Source organism: Triturus cristatus, chromosome 7 (genome assembly GCF_964204655.1).
Source record: "Triturus cristatus chromosome 7, aTriCri1.1, whole genome shotgun sequence".
Lineage (NCBI taxonomy): Eukaryota > Metazoa > Chordata > Amphibia > Caudata > Salamandridae > Triturus > Triturus cristatus.
In genome coordinates this window covers 1,519,824,566-1,519,849,891 of record NC_140590.1, presented here as the reverse complement: position 1 = coordinate 1,519,849,891, position 25,326 = coordinate 1,519,824,566, and the positions used below count along the sequence as shown (strand labels likewise).

General features: G+C 43.6%; 1 protein-coding gene across 1 annotated transcript in view; it reads left to right on the top strand.

The window, feature by feature from the left end:
- Nucleotides 1-25,326, top strand: part of BMP7 (bone morphogenetic protein 7) — a 342,006-nt gene that overhangs the window by 286,421 nt on the left and 30,259 nt on the right. The window contains exon 4 of the mRNA XM_085619280.1: nucleotides 13,135-13,332. Coding sequence (XP_085475406.1) covers nucleotides 13,135-13,332 — 198 coding nt within the window. The remainder of the gene's footprint in view (nucleotides 1-13,134; nucleotides 13,333-25,326) is intronic.

The window sequence follows — 25,326 nt, the reverse complement described above, 5'->3', positions numbered from 1 at the left end:
CTCTGGCGGGAGTGGTACTCACTTTGGGCCTAGTATGGAACAATTACAAGGGATAGAACTAAAGGTGAATACTCGTTTTGTACAGTCACGATTGTCAAGTGATCAGTTGGAGAACAAGGAGGATATTAGACTTATCTCTTTCTTTTTAGAGAAACCTCAACAGCCACTTAGTATTGTCTAGTGGGACAACTATGCAATTGTGCCCGCAGTAGGATGGGCCGTAACTCGAAACAGTGCCTTTGGGGGCCCTAGAATATAAAGCTGTATGTTAAAAAACATTAAATGCAAACTGTATATTTAAAATTCTAGAAAAATCAGAGCATCCTTTTTGCTTGTCAATATATTTGAGTTACATGTTGATTTAGAAAAAACACACATGTAGAACATGCCACAGTTAGGTATGATATAGTAATCAACCAAATTGGTGCATTTGTAGTGTAATAATGCTAAATGAGATATGCTGAAACCAATAATTAGTACTGGTATTCAATTGTTGGTCTATTTAAAAAGATTTAAAAGTTTAAAAATAGAGGGCCCTAGCTATAATATCTCCATTTCAAAGATAACACTGATTAACCTGAATGAAATGACAAGAACCGAAAAATACTGGAACTCCTCTCACTGTAAACTGCAGAAACTACAAGTGCAAGAAGGCGTCGGCAGCTGGTCCACCAGGGCAGTCGGGGCAAAACCTTATCAGTTTTACCATTCATTGTCAGTGTGTTATGCGAATGCAGCGTAGTATGAATAGTGTGCTATTGTCCGCATACACGTAAACTTTGTAGAAAAAAGGAAAGGGCAACAGTTTGTACTGGTAAAACTGAATAGCTCTATGCTCTCCAGACTGAAAGTAATGTAAGTAAAGCAAGGTATGAATAAAAAGCCCAGCAGACCTAGTGCAGTTCTAGTCGGCGCCAACTGCCCCGAGAGAACCTAATGACCCTACACAAGATGCTGTGGTGTTGGTTTACACAGTGGAATTTCAAAGCCTAACAAGTTACACATCCAAATTCCTGATCAGTAAGCAAACGAAGAACAGTATGTCGATTTAGATTCATTGATATTCAGATTCCTTTTGTCAGGTCTCAGTCTTTCTTGCAAAGTGCCACAATCCTATAACATTCTATTTCCAAGGTAGTCTTTTCTCAGTGGACCAAACATTCTTCTCTACGATCTTTATTTCAATTCCATCTCACTATACATTCTTCCGCTCGACTTGTACATTTTCTGACATCAGCCCATTTATATATTCAATGCAATCTTAATTCATCACTTCTACCTCTCCCCACACAGTTCCACCACCTTATTCTTATATATAACCATTTTTCAAATTAATACCCATCTCTTCAAACACCTTTCGCTTGTCTTTCCTCATTTTAGCTTCTTCCTTTACACATTCCTTCATTCAAATCTGTAACTCCATACCAACGCCATACTCTTGTTTTGCTTGGTTTCATTGACCTAAAGCAACCTTTTCTTGGTCACTCATTTCTATATCCCCATGACAACCATGACATGTTTCCTGAACCTGAGACACTTTTCTACTCAAACTTCTACCATTCCATCTAGAATGATATTGTGATATAAACACATTCTCCACTTCTTGGTTTCTCTGGTGGTTGCAGGGTTAATTTGTAGTCCTTTGACTCTGATGAGGCTTTTGAAACACGTTCCCACCTGAAAGTTTCTAACGTTAATATTATTAAATGGCCAGTTTTCTTACTTTTAACCTCTTCAACTTCTGGTAATTTACTGAAATTATTAGCTATCACCTAGATGAACTTCACCTACCCCATCACCAACTGGATGGGCCTAGCAATGGACACTCTATGGTAAGGCATATTGTTGGGTCTTTAGCTTTGTTATATTGTAAGCAGAATGCTTCTGCAACTCATTACTTGTGGGTCTTCCTACACTTCTAGTACGTAAAGTATGGATAGTGCAAAAGGCCTGCTGCTCCCAACTATTTTGGGATTATAAAGAAGCGCACTTCTCTCTACCCACCTCCAGGATCTGCTTTGGCTGCTTGTCTCTCAGAAGTCATTTTAAGGCGATTAGTCTTTGTCACTAAACATTATGCCACACTGTATCTGGGTCATACATGACAATCGTGGTCTCATGATATTTCCCATCTCATCTACTATGCTCAAAATCACAATTTACGGTCCATGCACCGAAGTATATAATAGCCAGACAAGGTGGACACTTGTTGCCGGTCCTAGTGGTCATAGCTTGGAATGCCATGACTGCTTCTCATTGTGTCCAATGTAATCATAATAGTTTTAGAAAGTGGTTATAATCATATCTCTTAAATAAATGACCTGTCTCTATCTTTCTCTTTCTTTATGGTCGAGTGTTTTCAAAAGTGCAGACAGCTCTTTTTGAGGTATATATGCTCTGAACAAATATCTTATGCATTCATTCATTTATTTTACTTTGGTGGTAGGAAGGTTGTGGCTTCTTATTCCTGAGACTGTTGTGCTGGTCTCTATAATCTTGTTCTATAAATTAATTATGCTAGTATGGTTCTTGAGCATATTTTCATTGACGGCAAGCTGACAGGCATGATTTGGGTGCAGGGCACTATTTACTGTTTTATGTTGCTATTTTGTATCATTCCTGGCTCTCTTTGTGAAATAAAGTTGTTTTCTGGTGCTGCCGTTTTGCTGGTGTTACCCACGCACTTCTGCTGTCTGGTTCGGATCCTGGCTTCACCAGATATGTACAGTGCTTCTGAGAAAATGCATTGTTACCAACTCGACCTTCGGTACCGATCCCTTCTCCCTCAGTGCTGACAAAGCATCACACTTCAAGGTCGAAAACCTCTTTACTGAAACCTTCGGAGCCAAAAGCCTCAAAATCATCATCATCATCAACAGCTTCCACTTCTGTTGAACCCATCCTAGAAAAGATGGACTTCGCCAGAAGAAAATCCAAATTCAAGTCGTCACTCGTCACATTATTGCTTCACCTTCCTCTCCATCACTTCTAAAAAGGAAATTGACATCTGAGGAGGCACTAGATGCTCCCCTTCCTCAAAAGATTAAAACAAATGGGAAGGCTAGTAGCCTTCCCATCAACCTCTTCCTAATCGACCTCCTCCTCCAACACATTCTCCAACACCTTCATCCCCTCCTCACTCTCCTCAGCCGTTATCACCACAGCAGGATATACAGGGCATGTTCCCTCAGGGATCACCACAGTCTTGACACTGGTGGGTTGGGGGAACCATTAGGAGAGCAAAAGACACAATTGAGGAACCATTAGGAGATCCTGATCTGGAATATATATGACACGGATTCCACTACCCCAAATGATCCCGACCTGTACCCAGCTCGTCCTTTCTCTCTTGAGGATGCAATCTCCTATCAGGAAGTCACTGCAAGAGCAGCTCCATGGGGAACCCCTAGAGCAGGATTTCCTCTTTGACACAAACTTCTATTCACAGGGATCAACAGTATCTGCTAGTGTTACATGGCATGATGAGACATGCAAATGAGATCTTTGAGGACCCTGTCAGGGCCCTAGGATAAAATAAAAAAATACAAGGCAGCCCCATCAGATTCTGTATTTATTCGGAGTTCAGTACCACCAGAGTCCATTATCACCACAACTGCACTTAAAAGAGCCAATTCCCAGGCCAGTGGGGATACCCCTAACCCAGAAAAGGAAAGTAAGCTCATAGATACTGCAGGAAAGAGAGTTGCAGCTCAGGCTGCAAACTTTGGCTCTTCGCCAATTCTCAACCTCATTTGCCTGCTATGACAGAGCACATTGGAATGAGATGGAGGAGCTCCTCCAGCACCTCCCAGAGGAGTTAGAAAAAGAGGTCAACAAATTGTTAGCGAGGGACAGACTATCACTAACACTTCCATTCACTGTACCATTGACGCTACAGATACTGCAGCTAGAGGAATTAATACTAGTGTCCTTCTAAGGCGACATGCCTAGTTAAGTCGTTCTGTGTTCAAACAGGAGGTCCAAAAGGCAGTTTTAAACCTTCCCTAAGATAAAGAACACCTCTTTGAACCACAGGTAGATTCTACCTTAGAGAAAATTAAGGATACTGACATGGACAAAGCAATGGAGGCATTACAAACCTCACTCCCTGGGGCTCCTTTCATCACCCAGGCTACCGGGGTACATATAAGTCCACCTCCACAGAGGCATCCACCTCCGAATAGAAACAGCCCCAGACCTCTTACACCAAGGGTTTCTATAGCCTTCAGAGGAAATAACACAGGTAGGGGCAGGGGTGCCTCCACTCACCAAGTAACTCCCACTCCAAAACAGTGACTACCCTTTGTTTGCCCCTGACCACACAACACCTGTCGGGGGCAGACTACAGTTTTTTCAGAGTCAGGAATACAATTACCACAGACAAATGGGTACTAGCCTTTATCCAACATGGCTATTGTCTGGAGGTCATTACCACACCTTCCAACATTCCACCTTGCACTCACAGGTTATCTCCGAAACATCAGACTTTTCTAAAGCAGGAAATTCAAGCCCTTCTTCTCAAAGCAGCTATAGAACCCATTCCAGATCAATGTCAAGGCTCAGGAGTATATTCTCCACTCTTCCTAATACCCAAAACGGACAGGTGTCTAAGACAAATCTTTGAACTTAGGACTTTAAACTACTACATCCTATCGGAACACTTCCATATGGTCACCTTACAGGATGGCATTCCTTTTCTTCAACAGGGCGACTTTGTGGCAACGTTGGACCTAAAGGAAGCCTACTCCCACATACTAATACATCCTGCTCACCGTAAATACTTGAGATTTTTGGTAGCAGAAAAACGCTATCAGTTCAAAGTTCATTCCATTCGGAATGACTACTGCACCTCAGGAGTTCACAAAATGCTTAGCAGTAGTCGCTGCAGATCTGCAAAGCCACAATTTTCACATATTCCCTTATTTACACAATTGGCTTATCAAATCCAGTACACATCAGCAGTGCCAACAACACACTCAAATCACAATAGATCTACTTTACAACCTAGGTTTTATGATCCAACATCACCAAGTCTCGACTCCAACCCCTACAAATTCAGCCTTACTTGGGAGCAATCCTAAACACACAATTAGGATTTGTATACCCCAACCCCGCTCAAATTCTGAAATTTCAGGCAACCTTGCCCCAGTTACAGTGAAACCACACAATCACAGTAAGGACGATTACACATCTACTAGGAACTATGGCATCCTGCATTGCCGTGGTTCCCCATGCACAGTTATATATGCGTCCCCTTAATCAATGTCTAGCTCACCAGAGGTCACAGGGTCAATTGGAGAATCTAGTGTTGATAGACCGCCACACTCTGCGTTCTCTGCAATTATTGAGCACCAGCAACCTGTTGAAAGGGTGACCATTTCTGTACCCTGTTCCCCACATCACTCTCACCACAGATGCATCACAGATTGGGTGGGGTGCTCTCCTACTAGACCTCACTGTACAAGGTCTTTGGGATGCCAAACATCAATCTCTACACATCAACTACTTAGAGCTTCAGGCAATCTACTTGACACTTAAAGCTTTCCTTCCTTACCTGTCTCACAAGGTTGTTCTGACAGCCCTGTATTATCTAGAAAAACAGGGACGGGACATGGTCTTCAAAATTATCACATCTGCCTCAGACCAAATGGAAGTGGTCTGTACATCACAACATTCACCTGTTGGTGAAATACCTTTCGGGAGCAGAAAATGACTTTGCAGACCTGTTCAGTAGCATGCAGCAAAAACTCCACAATTGGCCACTCCACCCACTAGTCCTCTTGCAATACTTCCAAAAGTGGGAGGTCCCTCAGTTCGACCTTTTCGCCACTGCAGAAAACTCAAAATACCCAAACTTTGCCCACAGGTTACCCACACTCACTTTCCAAGGGCAACACTGGATGAGTTGGTCGGGAATATTTGCCTAAGCTTTTCTTCCTCCCCCTCTTCTTCCTTTCCTGGCTTGGAAGCTCAGGCAAACTTCTCTTACAATGATCCTGGTAGCTCCCACATGGGCGTGTTCACCTTGGTTCACAACACTCCTAGACCTCTCTGTAGTGCCACAGGAGAAGCTCCCAAACAGGCTGGACCTTATCATTCAACATCAAGGAAAAATCAGGCACCCAGACTCAAACTCTCAACCTAGCAATTTGGATCCTGAGGTCTTGGAGTTTGGTTACCTTGACTTACCACCAAAATGTATGGATATTCTCAAGGAAGCACACAAACCCACTACTCGAGCCTGTTATGCAGCAAAATGAAAGCAATTTATTTTGCTACTGTCAATCCAAACACATTGAGCCTCTAAAAACCACCGTGCAGGCAGGACATTGTCTGCTACCTGATACCTTTACAAAAGGCAAAGTTGGCATACACTGCTTTACGGTTACATCTTGCTGCAATTACTGCCTCCCTCCAAAATAGACAGCATCTCTCAATTTTTAAATTTCAGTCATCAAAGCTTTCATGGAAGGACTAAAATGAGTTATTCCACCACGGGTACCTCCAGCACCCTGCTTGGAACCATAACATTGTTCTCACCAGACTCATGGGTCCCCCATTTGAGCCCGTACACTCATGCCCCCTTCAATTTATTTCGTGAAAAGTGGCATTTTTAGTTACCATTACCTCACTCAAGCCTGTTCATGAGCTCCAGGCTTTAACTTTACAAGAACCTTTCTTTCAAATGCATAAAGACAAAGTGGTTCTTCACACCAACCCTAAGTTCCTACGTGGAGTAGTCTCCCAATTTCACCTCAACCAGTCTATTGAGTTGCCAGTTTGTTGTCCCTCAACCGGATTCATTTGCGGAAAGAGCTCTTCATATAGTAGATATCAAAAGAGCACCCATGTTCAACATGTATAGAAGAAAAGCTTTCAGAAAATCTAAACAACTTTTTCACCTTTTCACCAAAGGCAAACCAATATCCGAATCAGGCATAGCCAGATGGATAGTCAAATGTATTCAGGCTTGCCACCTTAAGCTAAAATACCTTTACCGGTTCCTCCCAGACCACAATCTACTCGCAGAAAGGGAGCAACCATTGCATTTTTAGGAAACCTCCCAATAGCTGACATTTGTAGGGCAGCTGCATGGTCCACGTCTCACACTTTCACCAAACACTATTGTGTGGATATTGTAGAATGCCAAAGTAGGACAGGCTGTGCTACGTACTCTTTTCCAAACCACTGCAACGCCCACAGGCTAGCCACTGTTTCTAAGGAGGGACTGCTCTATTTTCTATGCATATCATGTATATCTACAGCGACACATGCCATTGAATGGAATATGTTACTTACCCTTTAAGCATTTGTTCATGGCATGCAGTGCTGTAGATTCACATGCACCCTCCCTCCTCCCTGGATGCCTGTGACCGTTGCAGTTACATTACACATTTACTTTTAGCATAGTCATAACATTACTTACAAAATACTTTACACTCATTTCTCACCCGCATGCGGGAAAACAACCTAACAATGGAGTCGATGCCCATGCACAATATGACCGAGGAGTCACTCGACCTCATGACTCAAAAGACTTCTTTGAAGAAAAGCAGCTTATACAATTACGGACCCAAAACTAGACGGCAGGAATATCCAGAGCATCTGTATCTACAGCATTACATGCCACTAACAGCTGTTTGGAGGGTAAGTAACATATTCCATTCTGGCTTTCTATTTGCTGGTTTGTTTGCTTTAGGCTGTCCAGCTTAAGTTTGTCCCTCCAGTTGCCTAAACCTTGTTTGCTGTTTTCTTCCAGGTACTTGCTTTCTGTAAACAGGACTTGAATTTCTTGATTTTATCTTATCACATTTGCTAAGCATTCAAAGACCGAGGCCAAATGTAAAGCACTCTCTTCCAAGGGAGCTTGGCGTTTACTTTTCTTTCACTGACTTCAAAGTGAGAGAATTTGTGACAATCCTGCAGAGTATCCATGTAAGAGTAGAAGGTGTAGGATTTTTTTCCCCCTAGCACACAACCCAAAAAATAAATGAACTGTGCTGATGTTTCAGAATATATCAGAATCTATACATTTATTAATTTACTCCTACTGTAGAAGAAGAAAAACATAAATTAAAATATACACCTTTGACTCTCTCTAATGCATTTTTCTGCCTCACCCTATACCTCTCTCAGTATATCCTCTACCTCCACTCTGACTAATCACAAACCTCCTTCTACTACTATGATCTGCAAAATAAACCTTTCTAGACTCTTTCCCCTCTATTCCTCCCTGGTTTACCGGAAACCTCATTTTCCTACTATGATCTCTCAAGCAACCCTTTCTAAATTCTTCCCTCATGTATCCCTCCTTTGGCTCATCCCAAACCTAATTTTACTACTATGATTTCCCTAATCCCTTTCTAGAGACTCGTCCCTCGCCCACCTCTCCTATTACTCTTCCCAAGCCCCATTTTACTACTACGATCTCCTAAATAGCACTTTCTAGACTCTTCTCTCTCTGCTATCCCTCCATTATACTATTCAGTTCAACTAACAGACTTTCATGTTCACTGCTCAAATTATCACATTTCCCTATACTAATCCACTACAAATCATATTTGGGTTCCGGAGTAGCGTGCCACTTGCCGAAAAGTGATTTGAAATGCTATATAAAGACAATTACAATTGCACCATACCCCGACTTATACCGATACTAGTGGTAACTCCAGGGGCAGGGAATTCCAGAGTTGAGTCCTAAGAGTTCACTATAACATTTAAAATTACCAGGGGTCTAATTCCCTAGTAGTTCCTCATTTTGACCGAGGATTTCACTTGGAGATTTTGTCTGCTGAAAGCCAACACCTCCCAGTGAAAGTTAACCGGTCTATAGGGTTTTCATGGATCTCATGATTCCGATGGATCCAGCGTGAGGGCATCCCACATTTGTATGTTCTTTAACACAAGTGCTTAGTATTGGCTTTGTTTTCAAATTGTTGTCAGACTAGTCCTTTTTCGTGTGAATATGTATTTTTTAGTATGAGAGTAGCATGTCTCTTGCACAGTGGACTGGGTCTCCTTAGTACAGATTTCAGTGGAGGACAATGGAACGATGCAAATTAAGTTGAGGAGAATTAGATCAGTATGGTTGTCTGTTGATGTAACTGTTTTGACCACTTATATGGAGCAGGTCTGTGATTTACAGCACAATTGCTGCTGAACAGAGACTTGTAATATACAGCTAAAAACCATCACAGCAGTAACCAAGTCAACGTGTTTTGTATAGTTAATTAGACTCGTTTAGGAGTTTACGATTCCATTAAGCCAAAGGTTTATTGCAGCTGTGCGCCAAGGCTGACCCCGCTGCCCTCCCAGCTCTCCTGAGCTGCATCAATTCATAAACGCTGAACTTGATCGGACCCCTTACAAGAGGCTAAAATATAACATTTATAGGGACGCAAGATGGAAAAAAGCTGTTTCAGTGTATTTTTCACCTCCTGTATTTCATCCCCCGAGTCCTCCTGGCTCTCAGGCTTCAACTTAGCCTGCTGGTCTGAATCTCCACAATTTTCCTATGGTTACCCCCGTTTTTAGGTCTCGCCTGACCCAGGCTCCAAAAAGTGCTACCAGGCCAGCCTAGAGCTACAGTGCATGTGCGCGGGCGCGTGCGCCGCGCTTGACCATGATTACTTTCACTTTCACGGCCGCTTTGATGTTTGATCACAATCAGTTTCGGGGCCGCTTGGCATAGCCAATAGGTCTCGCTTTTGGGGCCTTATAAGTATTTAGTTATGCAACTGTTGCATGGCTAAACACTTATAAGGTCCCAAAGGCGAGACCTATTGGCTATGCCAATGCTTGTTCTCTTTTGTTTTAGTGGAAGGACTCAGTTCATTCATATGGAGGGTCTCCCCCAAGGCTGTTGCACACCTAGTGAAGAGGTGCACTTTCTTAGAAACTAATCCGTGCTCTCCTGAAGAACATTGTGCTTTTTGGGCAACTGGGGGAAACACGTAATACAACTTACCACATCCGCCATTTCTTACGGATCTCGCTGCATCTTATCTCTGCTTTCTTCCCAGGAGCAGTAGATTTTGACCTGGCCTCATTTAGAGCTTTCTGAAGCCTATGTGTCCTAGTTTATCCACTGCCGAGCATGACTATTGATGCCTGATGGTAAATATCCTTTACACCGAATACTTTCACCCCGCATACCAACACTCCGCATGCCATTACATCCCGCAGACCTAACGGATACTGCATGTTGCATGCTTTCAAGTTGTAGCGTACATGTTGGAGGGGAGAAAATTGCTGGAATAAATGTGTGTATGTATTGATTGAGAACCTTTGTTAAAGGACAGTTACCATTACGTTTTTAGAGCACTATAAAATTTATTAAAAACACAGAAATTCCCTTTGATAGAAGTCAGTTAATAAATTCGACACAAATCTTTAAAACACTTACACAGTACAGTGCCATCATAACCTTCCCTCCAAGGTCAGATCATGATCTCATACTGAGTGTGAAAGGTTTCTAAAGACAGAGCCATCTTCAGTGGTAACCAGTGTGGGTGCTCAGTGCCTCTATCTAAAGGTGACTGGGTGGCACTTTGAGCTATACCGCTAGAAGTAAGTTGTTATGGCGTTTGGCAAGGCATAGAGTGCTCTATCATATCTGAGGTCATGAAAAGTGCATTGGGTGTTTAGTGTTGTGTTGCTTACCGTAGCTGGTGAACTTTGGTATTTTATAACGTTTTGTGTCATAACATCTCTGCAACTAAAGGTATTTTGGAAAGGTTCTATTTTCTTAAACACATGTAAACGAACATTTGTGTTCTTAGTATGCAGATTTCTATCTACTTGGCCATTGTCCTTGCTAAAAGATTCTGGGTGCAAGATATGGCATTTGTCCCTTGTCCACCAGATCCACTACATGCAGCTTTTGGCTTAATTTCCAGGAACACCCTATACTCAGCCCACGTGGCCACTAATCTAACTGCAAATGGTCTTCGCCTAGGGTCCTTTACTTCTCATTTGAATATATCTATCTATCTATCTATGTTCCAATTCGCATCTAGGATCCATCTCTTCTTATGACTTCTAGGCCCGCAGTGCTGCCTTTGTAACTGCAGAGCTCGTCATCTAAAAGTTTTGTAGGTCTCACCTAACGATAGCTAAAGTTGTTGTTGAAAGGCCTATTATGTACAATACAATACTTACAATGGACTTTGGGTCAGCCCATTGCTTGACTTTCTTCACAATCTAATTTGTATTTCCCCCAGCCCAGTATCCTCTCTAGTTCCAGGGAATGTCCCATTGGCCTATTATACTGAACGTAGAACCTTAGTACAAACAAAAAAGGCTGACTTATTACAAACGAACCACTCTTTCAGCCTTTTTTTGATTGTACTAGAGGACTGTTAACTCATCAAGTATACTTACCTGTGGTCGGTGTGTACAAATTGAAACCTCCCTTTTATATGTCACCAACTGTCACTTCCCCTTCTTTTTAGGTTCTAAGTTCACTTGGGACACTGAGCACACTGTCTGTTTGATTTATTGATGTAAAGAGTAAAGGCTTAGTAAAAGTACCTCTTGAAATTCATGGTGTACATGATTTTGACTCTTTCGCTGATATTACATTCCCACGACTATATGCCATTGAGCGTTACTATTACTATACTATTGCACGCATAGTCCACAGGAACCGCTGATCCCTGTTGCATATAATTTTAAGTGGCCCATAGGATTTCATTATGTTCATGGTCTCTGGAAATATGGGCACTAAATATGGCCATTGTGCCTAAATTATGAAGGAAATAAAGACCAATTATGTGATATATACATGATAACAGACTGATGATGAGGCTCGTTCTGTGCCTTATCTAGCAATTTAGATATTTTAATGCAGGTGCTCAAAGGAAGACTATATGAAATACACAGGTTTTGTGGGAAACACATTTATACACCTTCAGCAGAAACCATCCAAGAAGCAACCCTGCATCACAGTACTGTACATTATGGGCCCAATTACGATGGCTGTCGGACCGCAACCGACCACCATCTGCTGCTGCGGTCTGACTGACGCATTACAATGCGTGCAGTCAGAGGCAGCAGTCAGAGGGACCGACTGATGCTTTCTAGCCTGTCGGTGCATCGGAAACTCCTCATAATCCCTTTGTGACGGCGGCTCCCCCGTCGTGTTTATGATGTCTGTTTCTGACAGCCATTCCATGTCGGCCTTTCCGACATGTAAAGGCTGTTGGAAAGCGACCAGGGCCTCCTTCCCCCCTGGCCCTCTTCATCGTGGCCTGGGGGGGTGGGCACCTATGGTGCCTCCCTAAACATCCATGCACTGTGTGGCAGGCACCATGAGGTGCCTGCCACATGGTGCAGGGATGTTTGAAAACATCAATTTTTCAATTGGAGCTTGTGCTATGGGCGTTTTCAGCCTTCCACACAAGCTCCCATTGTAAAATGGATATTTTTGACAGCACTGTGCGGTCGCGTTCAAATTGGGATTTACGAATGGTTCCTTCCCCGCAACGGTGGCGGACGCAAGTTTGCCTGACGTAATCAAGCTCAATGTATTGATCATGTGAGTTTCTCATTAAACCTCAAATAAACCGTCCAAACAAAAGGTGTGGAATGTGATTGGAATTCTTTAAAAGACCAGTAAAAACGCCCTTTTGAAATAACAGCTGTTTGAGAACACTGAGAGAAACTTGAATTGCTTGAATAATTAATTGATAGTAATTGTTCTTTACACCGTATTTGAATTGCATATAAATATACCGTTTTTTTGTTTTCTCTCTTGCTGACAAAAAACCTTTCTCAATTCTTCAACTTAAATATTAATCCCAAATGGTCAAAATACTCTCTTTAATAACTGAAAACAGCAAGTGACAGATGAAAGGTGTCCACTTAACTATTGCAAAGTTTTGGTAACAGGGTTTTATTCAATGTGGACAATATTTCTTAACTTTTTATGAGTATGAGCTAGGAGCATTGTTTTAAGCCTGTCAATTACGTGGGTACGTGGCTAATATGACGTGAGCACTAAATCAATATATATTCAGAAGTAAATACATTATAGGTTGGTGTTACTAAAAACAAAATAGTATATATCGACTCGTATATGTGCTATAGTGACCATTTTCTAATGCATGTGCATAAATGTTTTCTTTTATGAAGGACACAGCATCAATCCCAAAATGGCAGGTTTGATTGGAAGACATGGCCCTCAAAATAAGCAGCCATTCATGGTAGCATTCTTCAAAGCGACAGAGATTCACCTGCGGACTATTCGATCAGCGGGGGGCAAACAAAGGAACCAAAATCGATCCAAAGCACCAAAGAACCAGGAAGCACTGCGAGTTGCAAACATAGCAGGTATGATTCTCTCTTACACACACTTGCGTTCCAAAGACATGCACAAGGAAGTTGCTGAGGGTAAATAAAATGAATTGATGCGAATGAATGTGTAGCTTGTGTACACAATCCAAGGCTCGCTGGACTTGGTGCAATGTCATTGACAGGACAGCATAGCCCCTGTTCTCAAATCAGCCAACTGATCACCCATAAATTAATACATCTGCCTTAGATCACCAGACAAAAGTATTTTATAACCATCTAAAATGTAGATTTTTATGGACTACAAAGCTCACAATTTACTGCATGTCACATATGACAGCTTCCATAGGTTCTGCCTTTTTTAAGTACCAGTATGTTCACCTTTTATATAGAAGTATGGGTTAAAAACCTCAGCGTAGAAAGTTATATTTGGTAAAAGGTATGAATGGATGCAAGTGTAAGAAATACTATGTCCCCAGCCTCAAGGACTTATGTCCTGTGAGGTGCTAACAGCATACCTCTAAAATTTGCCCCTGTTTGTAAAGCCTTTTTCAGGACAGATTCAGAATGTGATTCAAACTGATAAAACCGAAATGTGGTTTTAAAAATTAATTAAATGTTTAATAAATCCTGCTATTAATAGGGAGCACCTTAACTAAGTGGGGTGTAATTACAACAGAAGTCTCCCTGTGAGACCTAATGGATAGGCTCTTGTGTGCTTCCTTTTGGAGTACTCGAACACTGGCCAGAGTTGGATGCCATGGTGCATTTTTGCACATCTAAGAGCACATTTAGCCAGATTCAGAAATTCTACCTCTCCGAGGAGTGCAGGCTTCACCAATCCCAAAGTTCTGAGTTAGGAATGCGGGCAGACTGCAACCCAAGCACCGACGTCTGTTCCTCTGAGATAGTGTGCATTGGGCACCAATCAGTCCTGTGAGAGTCACTGGATTAGTTATAAAGGAGTTCCAGAGCCCTTCCCCAGATGGATGACCGCACTGAAGACATAAACACTACATTTAGAAGGATTCAAGTACAGATATTATGAATACATGTAATCAGTATAAATAGAACAAACATGAAGATACGAGCAATAAAACAGATCTACAAAATGGCTAAATGGTTGATTTGTTACATAATCAATGTCTCGACCAGGACTATGACTTTTAAACAAGATGTCTCAGAATGGACAACCCAGTTCAGTAATCAGTTCAGTGGACTCTGAAAATAAGAAATACTATAAGGGCCCTCCCTGCAGAGCTGCTCAAAGCTACCAGCGTACTGAAATACATAAACTGCCTCTCAAACTTCTTCTCAAACTTTCATGTTTTTGGCATCAATCAGATAAGACTACTTGAGGAGGCTGAAGACTTATGTCATATAAAGACCAACAACCAGTATGCGCTGCCATCATCAACAATGCTGTTCGGAAAGCCTTCTCGATCTTTTCCTGGCTGGTACCAAAACAGAGTTAGCTAAAGTAACACCATACTGGAAACATTGCACAATAGGAAATACTCTCCTCCAGTGATTGCCATGAAATGAGCCTAAGATGCCCTGAAGGTGTACTGGGTAATATTTAACCTCAACGATTAAATGAAAAATACTTATAAGCTTCACAATGCCTGTGTTCACCTTGCCCTTTCCTCCCACTAACTTGAAAAGTAGTACACAAGACGTTTCAGAAAGCTTGGAAGACTAGCAGCTGTGTTAAAGGACAAGACCCCATATGTTAAGGGCTGAAGTGCCCGAACCTGCAATATGAATATATAGACATATGTTTGAGGCATATGAGCTGTAGATCGCATACTTTGCATAGATCGCCATCTGTGTTGGGCTTGGATGTTTGCACTTTGTTATTGTAGAGGTCTTTGTAGTCACGAGATAGGCGACTCCTCCTTTGGTTAGTAGTGCGCATGGGCATCGACTCCATCTTTAGATTGTTTTTTCCGCCATCTGGTTCGGATGTAATTTGCTGCGCTCCGGGTCGACGGCGTTTTGATTCCCCTTCGACGCGCAAAAGCTCTCACAGCTCGACAGTATTGTTTCGATCACGATCTCTCTCAACGCGTATACAGTTCCAAAGAACTTTTCGAGTCCGGTTGTCGACGTGGGCCATTGGGCGCCATCAACCAGCATATGGAAATAACTCGATTCAAAAAATGCAAGTGTGGGGCTAAATTCCCACACAGATCTCGACAAAGCATCTTCGGCATGGAAACATAAACCCAAGGTACGGTCGACACCAGAATCTTCGGCACCGAAAGCGAAACCCAAGCCACCGAACTCTTCAGCACCGAAGCAAATTCAATCCAAGCCTTCTGATCCGAAAAAACAGTCTAAATCTTCTGAGTCGAAAACTCCATCTAAGCAAAAGGACCTCAAAACCGCTCCTAAAGCTAAAGACAGGCAAAAGCACCACTCGGAGCCCAAGTCCTCGGCGCTGAAAAAAGACAATGGATCCAAGTAACTTTTCCACCCAGGTCCACCAGATCCGAAGCAACAAACACTCCATATTGACCCTGTTACCGGCCAGGTCACCTCTATACCACCTAAGAAGAGGAAATTGGACACCTCAAACACCTGAGATACCCTCCAAGAAAAAAGACTCATCCACCTCACCTATGAGGCCTTACTCTCCACCTCCACAGCTTCCAAGCATTATACTCTCTTCAGCACACTCTCCAGTGCCTCGTCTTTCACCTGCACCACAACAGGATGATGAGGATTTAGGGGGTGGGGGATGAAGACTTAGACCCACCATGTGATAATACAGATACTGATGATGACACCCTCAGTATCCCACCACATGACTCTTGGGATGATTATAATGTCCCAGATGTACCTGAGCCAGATTTATATACCTCCAGACCATCCCCTCCAGATGACAAGGTAGGGTTTGCACAACTAATAAATAGAGCTGCACAATACCATGGGGTTGAACTGTATTCAGACCCTCTGGAGGAGGATTTGTTTATTAGAGACATTCTTGCAGCCTCAAAAACCAACAAATACACTCCCTATGCTCAAAGGGATGATTAATCATGCCCCAGATGGTTTTTAAAGATCTTGTCAGGGCTGGTGTGCTCAATCCGAGAATTGAGAAAAAATACAAGCCAGCCCCAAGCGATCCAGCTTACATTAAGGGTCATCTCCCTCTGGACTCATTAGTAGTGGCAAATGCCCGTAAACTGGCAAATTCCCAAACCACAGGTGATGCCCCTCCGCCAGACAAAGTGTCTAAACTACTGGATGCATCAGGTGAAAGAGTTGCGTCTCAGGCAGCACATTTTTGGCGTATTGCCAACTCCTAATCTTTACTAGCGAGGTATGACAGGGCTCACTATGATGAGCTTGAAAAGCTCATGCAGCATCTTCCAGACTAATACAAGACCAAGGCAAATGATCTCATACAAGCGGGAAAGTTAATAACAAACACCTCTATAAAATGTGCCCGGGATGCAGTAGATACAGTATCCCGCACAATTAATACAAGTGTGTTACTACGTACACATGCGTGGCTACGCATATCTGGTTTTAAACAAGATGTGCAGTCTACCATCCTCAATCAAACCTTAGATCAGGGACACTTGTTTAGATCCACTGTGGACACATCTTTAGAAAAGATGAAAAAGGACACAAACCGCCAAATCTATGGAGGCTCTACAAGCAACAACTATTATAGTTTCTTTTCGTCGCTCCTCTTATAGGGGCGCCTCCAAGACCATTGGTACAGAAACAACCTCTTCAACTTATAAAAGCCCCACCCAAACTTCCCCTAACAGAGGTTATTTTAGAGGGACTTACAGAGGCAATAACAGAGGACGAGGGCGTGGTTCTAATATCCGCAACTCCCCCCACCACAAAACAGTGACTTTCCTCCAGTATGGTTACTGCCTGGAACTAACTTCTACTCTCCCCCCCCCCCCCACATACCTCTCAAACAACGTCCAATGTCCACAGAACATCTTATGCTTCTCAAGCAGGAGGTTCTCTCTCTTGCAAAATCATGCAATAGAACCGGTTCCCCTACATCACCAAGGCACAGGGACTTACTCCCTTTATTTCCTCATTCCAAAAAAGAACAGCACTCTTAGACCAATATTGGACCTCAGACCGTTAAACCTGTACATACAATCCAACCATTTTCACATGGTCATGCTACAACAGGTCCTCCCACTGCTTCAACAAGGCGATTTTCTTACCACTCTGGTTCTCACGGACTCCTACTTCAACAATCTTATTCACCCTGCTCACAGGAAATGCCTACAGTTCGTATTGGACGGGCAACATTACCAGTTCAAAGTCCTTCTATTCGGAGTAACAACAGCACCCAGAGTCTTTACAAAATGCCTCGCGATGGTAGCAGCTCACTTAAGAAGACAACACATTCATCAACCGGATGGCGGAAAAAAATAATCTAAAGATGGAGTCGATGCCCATGTGCACTGCTAACAAAAGGAGGAGTCGCCTATCTTGTGACTACAAAGACTTCTACATTAACAAAGTGCAAACATCCGAGCCCAACACCAGATGGCGATCTATGCAAAAGTATGCTATCTACAGCTCATATGCATCGAATGGAAAATGCTACTTACCAGTATGCATCTGTTCTTGGCATGTAGAGCTGTAGATCCGCATACGCCCACCCGCATCCCCGGACACCTATGTGTTGAAGTACTATCTTACTTAGATACACATGTCGATCGGTGGCCAATTATATTCATATTCAGGCCACGTCCGCGTTCTCAGCATCGCGTCATATTCCTGCCTCTCGGGTGTTTGGCTTGTTGGTGTTTCATTGCCTGACTTCCGGTGTTTGTGGTTGTCATGCCTACCCGACGATGAACTGATCTTTTTTTTCTTTTTTGCAAGCTTTTATTAAACAGTTTGGGCTTGAGGGTGACATGGATTTTAGAGAGCACTGCTTGTGTTATAAAGAGTGGTTATGAGAAATCTAGTTCATTAGTTGAACAAGCAAAGTAGGCAAGAGGTTCTACCTAACTTTGGAATAATGTTTTGAATTTATGGTCATAGAGGTATTCTTCAAACCCATTGTTTATCAAAGGGTCTCCTAGGGCAGTGCATGTGCGCTAGCGCATGTGCGCTGCCTAGGCGAGACCTAAAAAGGATAGTGAAGGGACCATGCTCCAGGGGCGGGACAAATAGAAGAAGGGGAAGGAAAGCCATTGAATAAGACACAAGCACATGATTGACCAAGCCAACCAATGACAAGCAATGGGTGTGCTTTAAGTTCTTTGTAAGTTTTTGCTAACTTCACAATAGGTCTTTGGCAACCATACTGCTTTAGTGTGTGGTAAACGAGACCTAAACATAGAAGGGCTAAGTAACAAATACAGGTTGTTTAAAGGGACCTACTCTTTGTTATTTTGCTATTGACTCAAAGACCATTGGTATTTATCTAGTTCTCTTACATGACTGACCTATTGATAAGGGGGTTCAATCTGTGCTGTGATTCTGTACCTGCGTGTGATTTGCAGCTAAGAGAAAAGGATGGTAGGGCAATTCCGAAGTTTCATAAGGGCACCAAAATAAAACAACTTACCAAACCATAAAAACTAAATGTCTGTGACCTTCCACAAGCTGGGCAACGTTTGTTTCTCTTGTGATAGGTTAGGATCACATTATTGTTAACTGATATTTGCTTGTCAGATTTGAGAGGGTATGATCAGTGATCAATTTAATTTGGGCTTGTCAGTGAGGGCCAGCAGAATTTATTTTCGGGTACGGACACTTATTTTTCCTTGCCAAGAGCAATAGAGGGAAAACGCACAAATCAGAAAGACCGTTTGAGAAAAATTGAACCACGTTACAAAGGTAGACATCAGTTATCTGCTAGAGTGAGCTAAATGGCCATGGAGTGTCTGGTAGTGATTTAAAGTGGTGTGTGGTGAATTAAAGGTTATGCTGCCTTGGTATCAGGTGCGCCTATGTGTAATAGCACCGGCCGCAAGTGTCTGGGTAGCGCTTCGGGCACCAGCACTCTTTCAGCACTGATACAACTAATGGCCTTCATCGCTGTGAACTTTGCAAAATGGTTGAGGCCATCCCAAGATTGCGCTAAGAAGTACCCCCAGATCAAAAATAAAATTCTTTATAGAGGTTGCTGAAATAAAAGCATGGTTTATGAGGTTCTTTACTTCCAGAGCCGCAATCGGTTTGTTGTCTGTGGTTTTTAGGCTGCTGGCATTCATCCCATTATCTTAGCTGCTAAAGCCCCAGGCCAGGTAATATACTAGCTTGTGGCTCACAGGGTGTATTAACGTTGTTGGATTCCTACCGTTCATAAGCGAACCAAAGCGAAGAGGCATGCCACAAAATCTAACTATTGGATTGATCACTACCAGATGATTGATAAATTAGCTATATTTGTGACATTTTTGTAAGAACGTGAGTATATCTATCCAACAAATGAGTCTTTTGGAATTACCTCTCTATACTATTTACAACAATTAGCACTTGAAGTGGCTGAAAGTCGACATGCAGAACTTGACATCGTATTATCACTATTGGTCAGAAGTGTCCTTGTGTTGTAGAATATGTGGACAACTTAGTATTTTTTTATAATGCATATTCAGCATTTGATCTGTGTCAATCAATCAGTATTTGTTAAGCGCGACTACTCACCTGTGAGGGTCTCAAGTCGCTGAGGTTCAGTCGAAGAGCCAAGTCTTGAGATCCTTCCTGAATTCGGTCAGCAATGGTGATAGCCTGAGGTGGTAAGTCTGGGTGTTCCAAGCTTTGGCAGCTAGGTAGGAAAAGGACCTTCCTCCATTCCTGGTCTTGCAGATCTGAGGGACGGTGGCAGGAGCTAGTTTGGTGGAGAAGAGGTGTCTGGTGGGTACGTGGAATGAGAGGCGGTGGTTCAGGTATGCTGGTCTGGAGTTGTGGAGGGCCTTGTAGGTATGTGTGAGGAGCTTGAACGTGACTCTTTTGTTAACTGGGCGACAGTGGAGTTCTCCCAGGAATTCGGAGAAGTGGCTGCGGCAGAAGATGTTGAGGACCAGTCTGGCTGCGGCGTTCTGAACGTTCTCTAGTTTCCTGAGGAGTTTTTGGGTGACGCCTGCATAGAGTGTGTTGTTGTAGTCGAGTCTGCTGCTGACGAGTGCGTGGGCGACCCTCTTTCTGGCCTCAGTTGGGATCAATTTGAAGGTCTTTCAAAGCAGGTGAAGAGTGTAGAAGCATGATGAGGTGACGGTGTTGATCTGGCGGTTCATGTGTATATGTAATATGCACAGAATACAATCTACAAAGGTGTCTAGATACCCTCATAGACATGTCTTCAACATAGTATCGGTTCCCAAGTCTCACTTTTTTTACTTTTGAGATAACCTTTTTCTTATATTGCTGATCACATCTTTGTCACAAATGTGAGTCAGAATATGAATCCATGGTTTGCAAGGCGGAGCAGTGTTTAGGAAAACGTCTGCTTGGGTTCACAAACGGTGGGTTGTCCAATATAATACTTTGCATAATTATGTAATAAGCAATGTATAAGTAAAGAAAAAAGGAATAGTATGTTAATTAGTTAAACTAGGCATCAGAGTAAGACAAGTCCTGCTGGTGAGCTTTATCCTGCGTCTATCTTCTCTTGCTCCAGAAAAGAAGTGTAAGCCGTCTTTGAGTTGTCTGTAGTGCGCAGTGTAACTCATGCTAACCACTGTGGAGAGGCTTTGAAAAAACATGACTCATGAAAGTGGTGAGCAGAAAGAGGTATCCGAGCATAAACCCTTTTCCGTCCCCACTGCACCACACCCCGTTTCCAAAGCGTGAAAAATACCCATTAGGTGGGGGAACCAGTGGATATGAAGTGCAATGCGGAGTATTGCATTTTGGAATAGCTGGATGTAAGCGTAATGGACACACTATTTGCGCTTTCTAGCAGAATACTGCAGCCACCTTAATTAAGTGCCCTAAATATGCACCAATAATTTTTGTTTGATTTTGTGTCCAGTCAGCCAGGTTTTTTTGTTTTGTATATGTAATATGTCCATAAAATGCAGCGACGTTGAACCCATATTTTAGAGGATTCAGGTTTGTTTTTCGATTTTGGCTATTAGTTTGGCAGAGAGACCTGGTCCTGCCTGTCAGATTAGTGGTTTTCACAAAGATGGGAATATGTGCCTGACATTATTCACCGTTATCATGCTAACTCCTTTCAGTCAATGAGAAGCCTAGGTAATTTTTACATGTAATATAACGATGCATATCTGTAACACATCCCGTGGTGAAATTGTGAAGTATCTTTGGACGCTAGTTACATATACACAATGCTCAAACGTTGGTTTTAAGGTTTATTATGTGACTTGAACTCTTCATTTTGGATAGGGAAAGCTTGCTTTTTGGTAACAAAATAGACGATGCGGCTGAAGGTGGAATTTTGACAGAGTCTATATTACCTAGCATCAGTTGCATAATATTTGATCAGCCATTTTATTTTACCATATTAGCTGATCTTTTGTATGTTTTCCCTTTTTTTAGTAGAGGGACATCTATACTTCACTGGAAATGTAATTCTGTAACTGACTACTGATAATTCACTTGAGACGTGATCCTGGAGAAGTACGAGTTCTCAAGTAACTTGCAAACACCATTGTACAATACACACAAAGTGTGAGTGTATTATACTCACTGACACAGGTTATATTTACAGTTTTTATTCCCAAAAGCATTGCAATTTGCCACTAATGGGTAGGAATACAACTGTGGTTATACTATGTATTCACTGCTCATGATGTTACAAATGACAAGATGTATGATATCAATATCAATCTGAGTTTGTGTTATTGTTGAGTGCTGTGCATAGTCCTTGTTTTAATGTAACCTACTGCACAGACCTTACTCTGTGCAGTTGAGAGTCAGTGCAAGGCCACGGCTTTAGTCGAGCTCTTTATCTTTGGACTCTCTGGATTCGGTACAAGGCCTTGGCTCCAGGGACATAATCCTTTGCACATCATCTTCATGTAGAGGGGACTGAGGACAAGCTTTGGATCAGTAAATCCTGATTCTGCTTGTAATAGTTGTAGCTGAGTTTTTTTCCCTTGCTCGCGTTAGTCAACATCAAGTTGGCGAGTGTGGAAAATCCACCTCCCAGCGAGATTTTTCCTTGTTCGCGATCCTCAACATCAAGTTGGCGAGCGTGGAAAATCAACCTCCCGGCGAGATTTCTCGATGGAGGTGGTCAGATTTCTCATTGCGAGTGGTCACGTATGCTCGCGACCGCTCGGGTTGAGAAAGCTGCCTCTTGAGTAAAAATCTACTCGAGCAGCAGAAAGGAAGCAGCACACGCTTGTGCTGTGCATAGTGCCATTTGTGATAATTGCACAGTGCAGAGAAGCACCTGGCACTGAAAATCACCACAAACAGGATTTATCCAACGCACTCCGCCGCTTGCGGAGCTCCGCATAGTGCAGCAGAGTTTTTTTGCACTTCGCGGACTTCTGTGCAGAACTCCGCCCAGCGCGAATTCCGCCCAGGCTCAATATAGGCACCACCAAGGCACGCTGACCTAGTTTCTTTTTTTTTATGCGCCCGCCTGGGCTGATCTGGAAAAAAATGCCCATCAGTCACTATTTTTTACTACAGTTTGTCAAGAGTTTTTAAGGTTTTCCTCCTGGTATTTTAGCAGTATGTCATCTAGAAAGATGGGATTCAAGCTCTACGAAGCCTGTTATTGGTCGATGTCGATTATGGACCTGTATCTTGTATGCCTATGGTGTTTGAAGCGCAACTACAACCCAAAGTTTGCTCTGATTGCCAGCGCCATGAATCCGAAAGCTTTGAGAGAGTGATCCCTAAAGCTCATGCTGGCCCAGCATGTCATTCCACTCAAATTGAGCTCCTGCTTAAGAGAATGGTCCCGGGACCGGTTGCGGAGCCCGAAGTCGCGATAGTCTCACTCCAAGTCCTGAGGACACTTGTGCAAGTTGAGGCACAAGAAAAAGAGCAATAAGTCGAAGGGGTCTTCAACTTCTCCTCATCCGTCGGCCGATGCGACGAGGGAACGTCGGCATTGAAGGCCTGGTTTCTCGGAGCCTGCACCTGGGCTGACTACGAAGCCTCCCTGACTTTCCGGAAGCCAGAGTGACCCCCGCTGACATGAAAGAATTCTATGAGGCCATCTTTGGGTGGTCCAACAACTGCAGCATGCCTTTGGGCCCCATGGAGTTAGAGGGGGCCCCTTTTGGTTCTGTGCCGATGGCTCTGCCTCAGTTCCAGTGGGCCCCTAGGGATTCATTCCTGGATCTGGACTGGCGCCTGTTGTACCATATTGACCTTCCCTGACACTGGCCCTGATGCTGGGGTTCCTAGCACCATCCCCATTGTGATTCCAGACTCAAACACGGAGCTGGATGAGCGGCCCCTGACGCAGATGCTGGCAGAAGCCTTGCCTCCTAGATTGGACTCTTAGCCCTATTCCCTTGGGACAGGCCTCGGGAAGAATGGGAGGCATTGCTGAATCCTATCTTGATAACAACCCTATGAATAAGACCCAAATATAGACTGGTATGAGGAAGTGGGTGAAGCCAGTGGACTGGATATTTCTTCATGTACTGGTATACTTTCTCACCCTACCATGGCGACGGAGGAGGGCGCCTCATATGCAATGGTGGTGCAGAGGGCGGCTGAGGTCCTTGACCTTCTGTTACCTTCAGTGGCAGTCAAGACCAAAATCTTGAGAGAGGTGTTACAAGGGGGAGTTTACTTGTCTTATACCCTACTCCCATTCAATGACGCCCTTAATGACATCCAAACCCAACACAGGGACTAAGCGCTTAGGATGGCCACCTTCCACCTCTGCCTGCCTCAGGGGACCCAAACATCCTCACCCTACCTTGGAGAGCATGGTGGTTCAAGCCTCAATATCCCAACACACATTCCCTACCGCTCCCCCAGACAGGGAACCCAAAAGGCTGGACTCTTTGGGAAAGGAAATGTTTTCTTTCTTCAGCCTAGCATCGTGGTCTGTGAACACCACATGCCATTTGGGCAGTTACTCCCACACTATGTGGGACACGGTTGTGCAAGTGTTGCCACAGGTCCAGGAGGTGGCCTGGTCGGTGCTTTCTCAGGCGTCGCTGATGGATGAGATGCAGCAAACCTCACAAAACAATGAGGACTTGACACAATTGACTCACTGGGTAGAGCGGTTTCATTGACTGTGGCCCTGAGGTGCCAAACCTGGTTGAGGACCACTGTCTTTTTGGGGGGTGTCCAGGCTTCCCTTATGGAGATGCCCTTTGATGGCACCCATCTTGTCAGAGACCAGGCAGATTTGACACATGAGCTCTTTAAGGACTCTCAGGCTATGGCCAAGTCCTTGGGCCTCTCTGCAACCCCAGTCTGTCTTTTGCTCCTTTTGTGGCTATGGAAGGGGCTTTCAGCTGTGTCAATTCCCTCACAGCCAACAAGCCACGCATGTTCCACAGCCTCTGCATGGCTGAGGGTGCAGTAACCACAGACCTTGTGGGCCGGGTAGCCAGTGGGCTGGTCTGTCCACCATCGCTCTCGCAGCTGCAGCCTCCAAACCTTCCTAATCTGCCCTTTATCACCATGAGCATCCTGTTGGCAGCAGGATTCATCATCACCTGCCCCACTGGCAGTCCATGACATCAGACAAGTGTTTTTTGCAGTTTGTTCGAAGGAGCTGCTCCCTCCCTTTCAAGACTACTCCTTCATCCATGCCACCAAGTTATGACTGGCTAACAGAGAATCATCGATCCCTTCCCGCGAGGAAGTCGCGACTCTGTTTGCCAAGGGAGCCATAGAGAGGCTTCCGGTGCCAGAAGTAGGCGGTGGTTGCTATTTCTGCTACTTTCTGGTCCCCAAAATTCTAGATCTCTGGGCCCTCAATTTCTTCCTCAAGAAGGAGAAATTCCATATGCTTACATTTGTTCAGGTCTTGTCTGCCCTGGACCCAGGAGACTGGATGGTGGCGTTATACTTCCAGGACACCTATTTTCACATTCTTGTCCTACCTGCCCATCGGTGCGATCGGCGGTTTATGGTAGG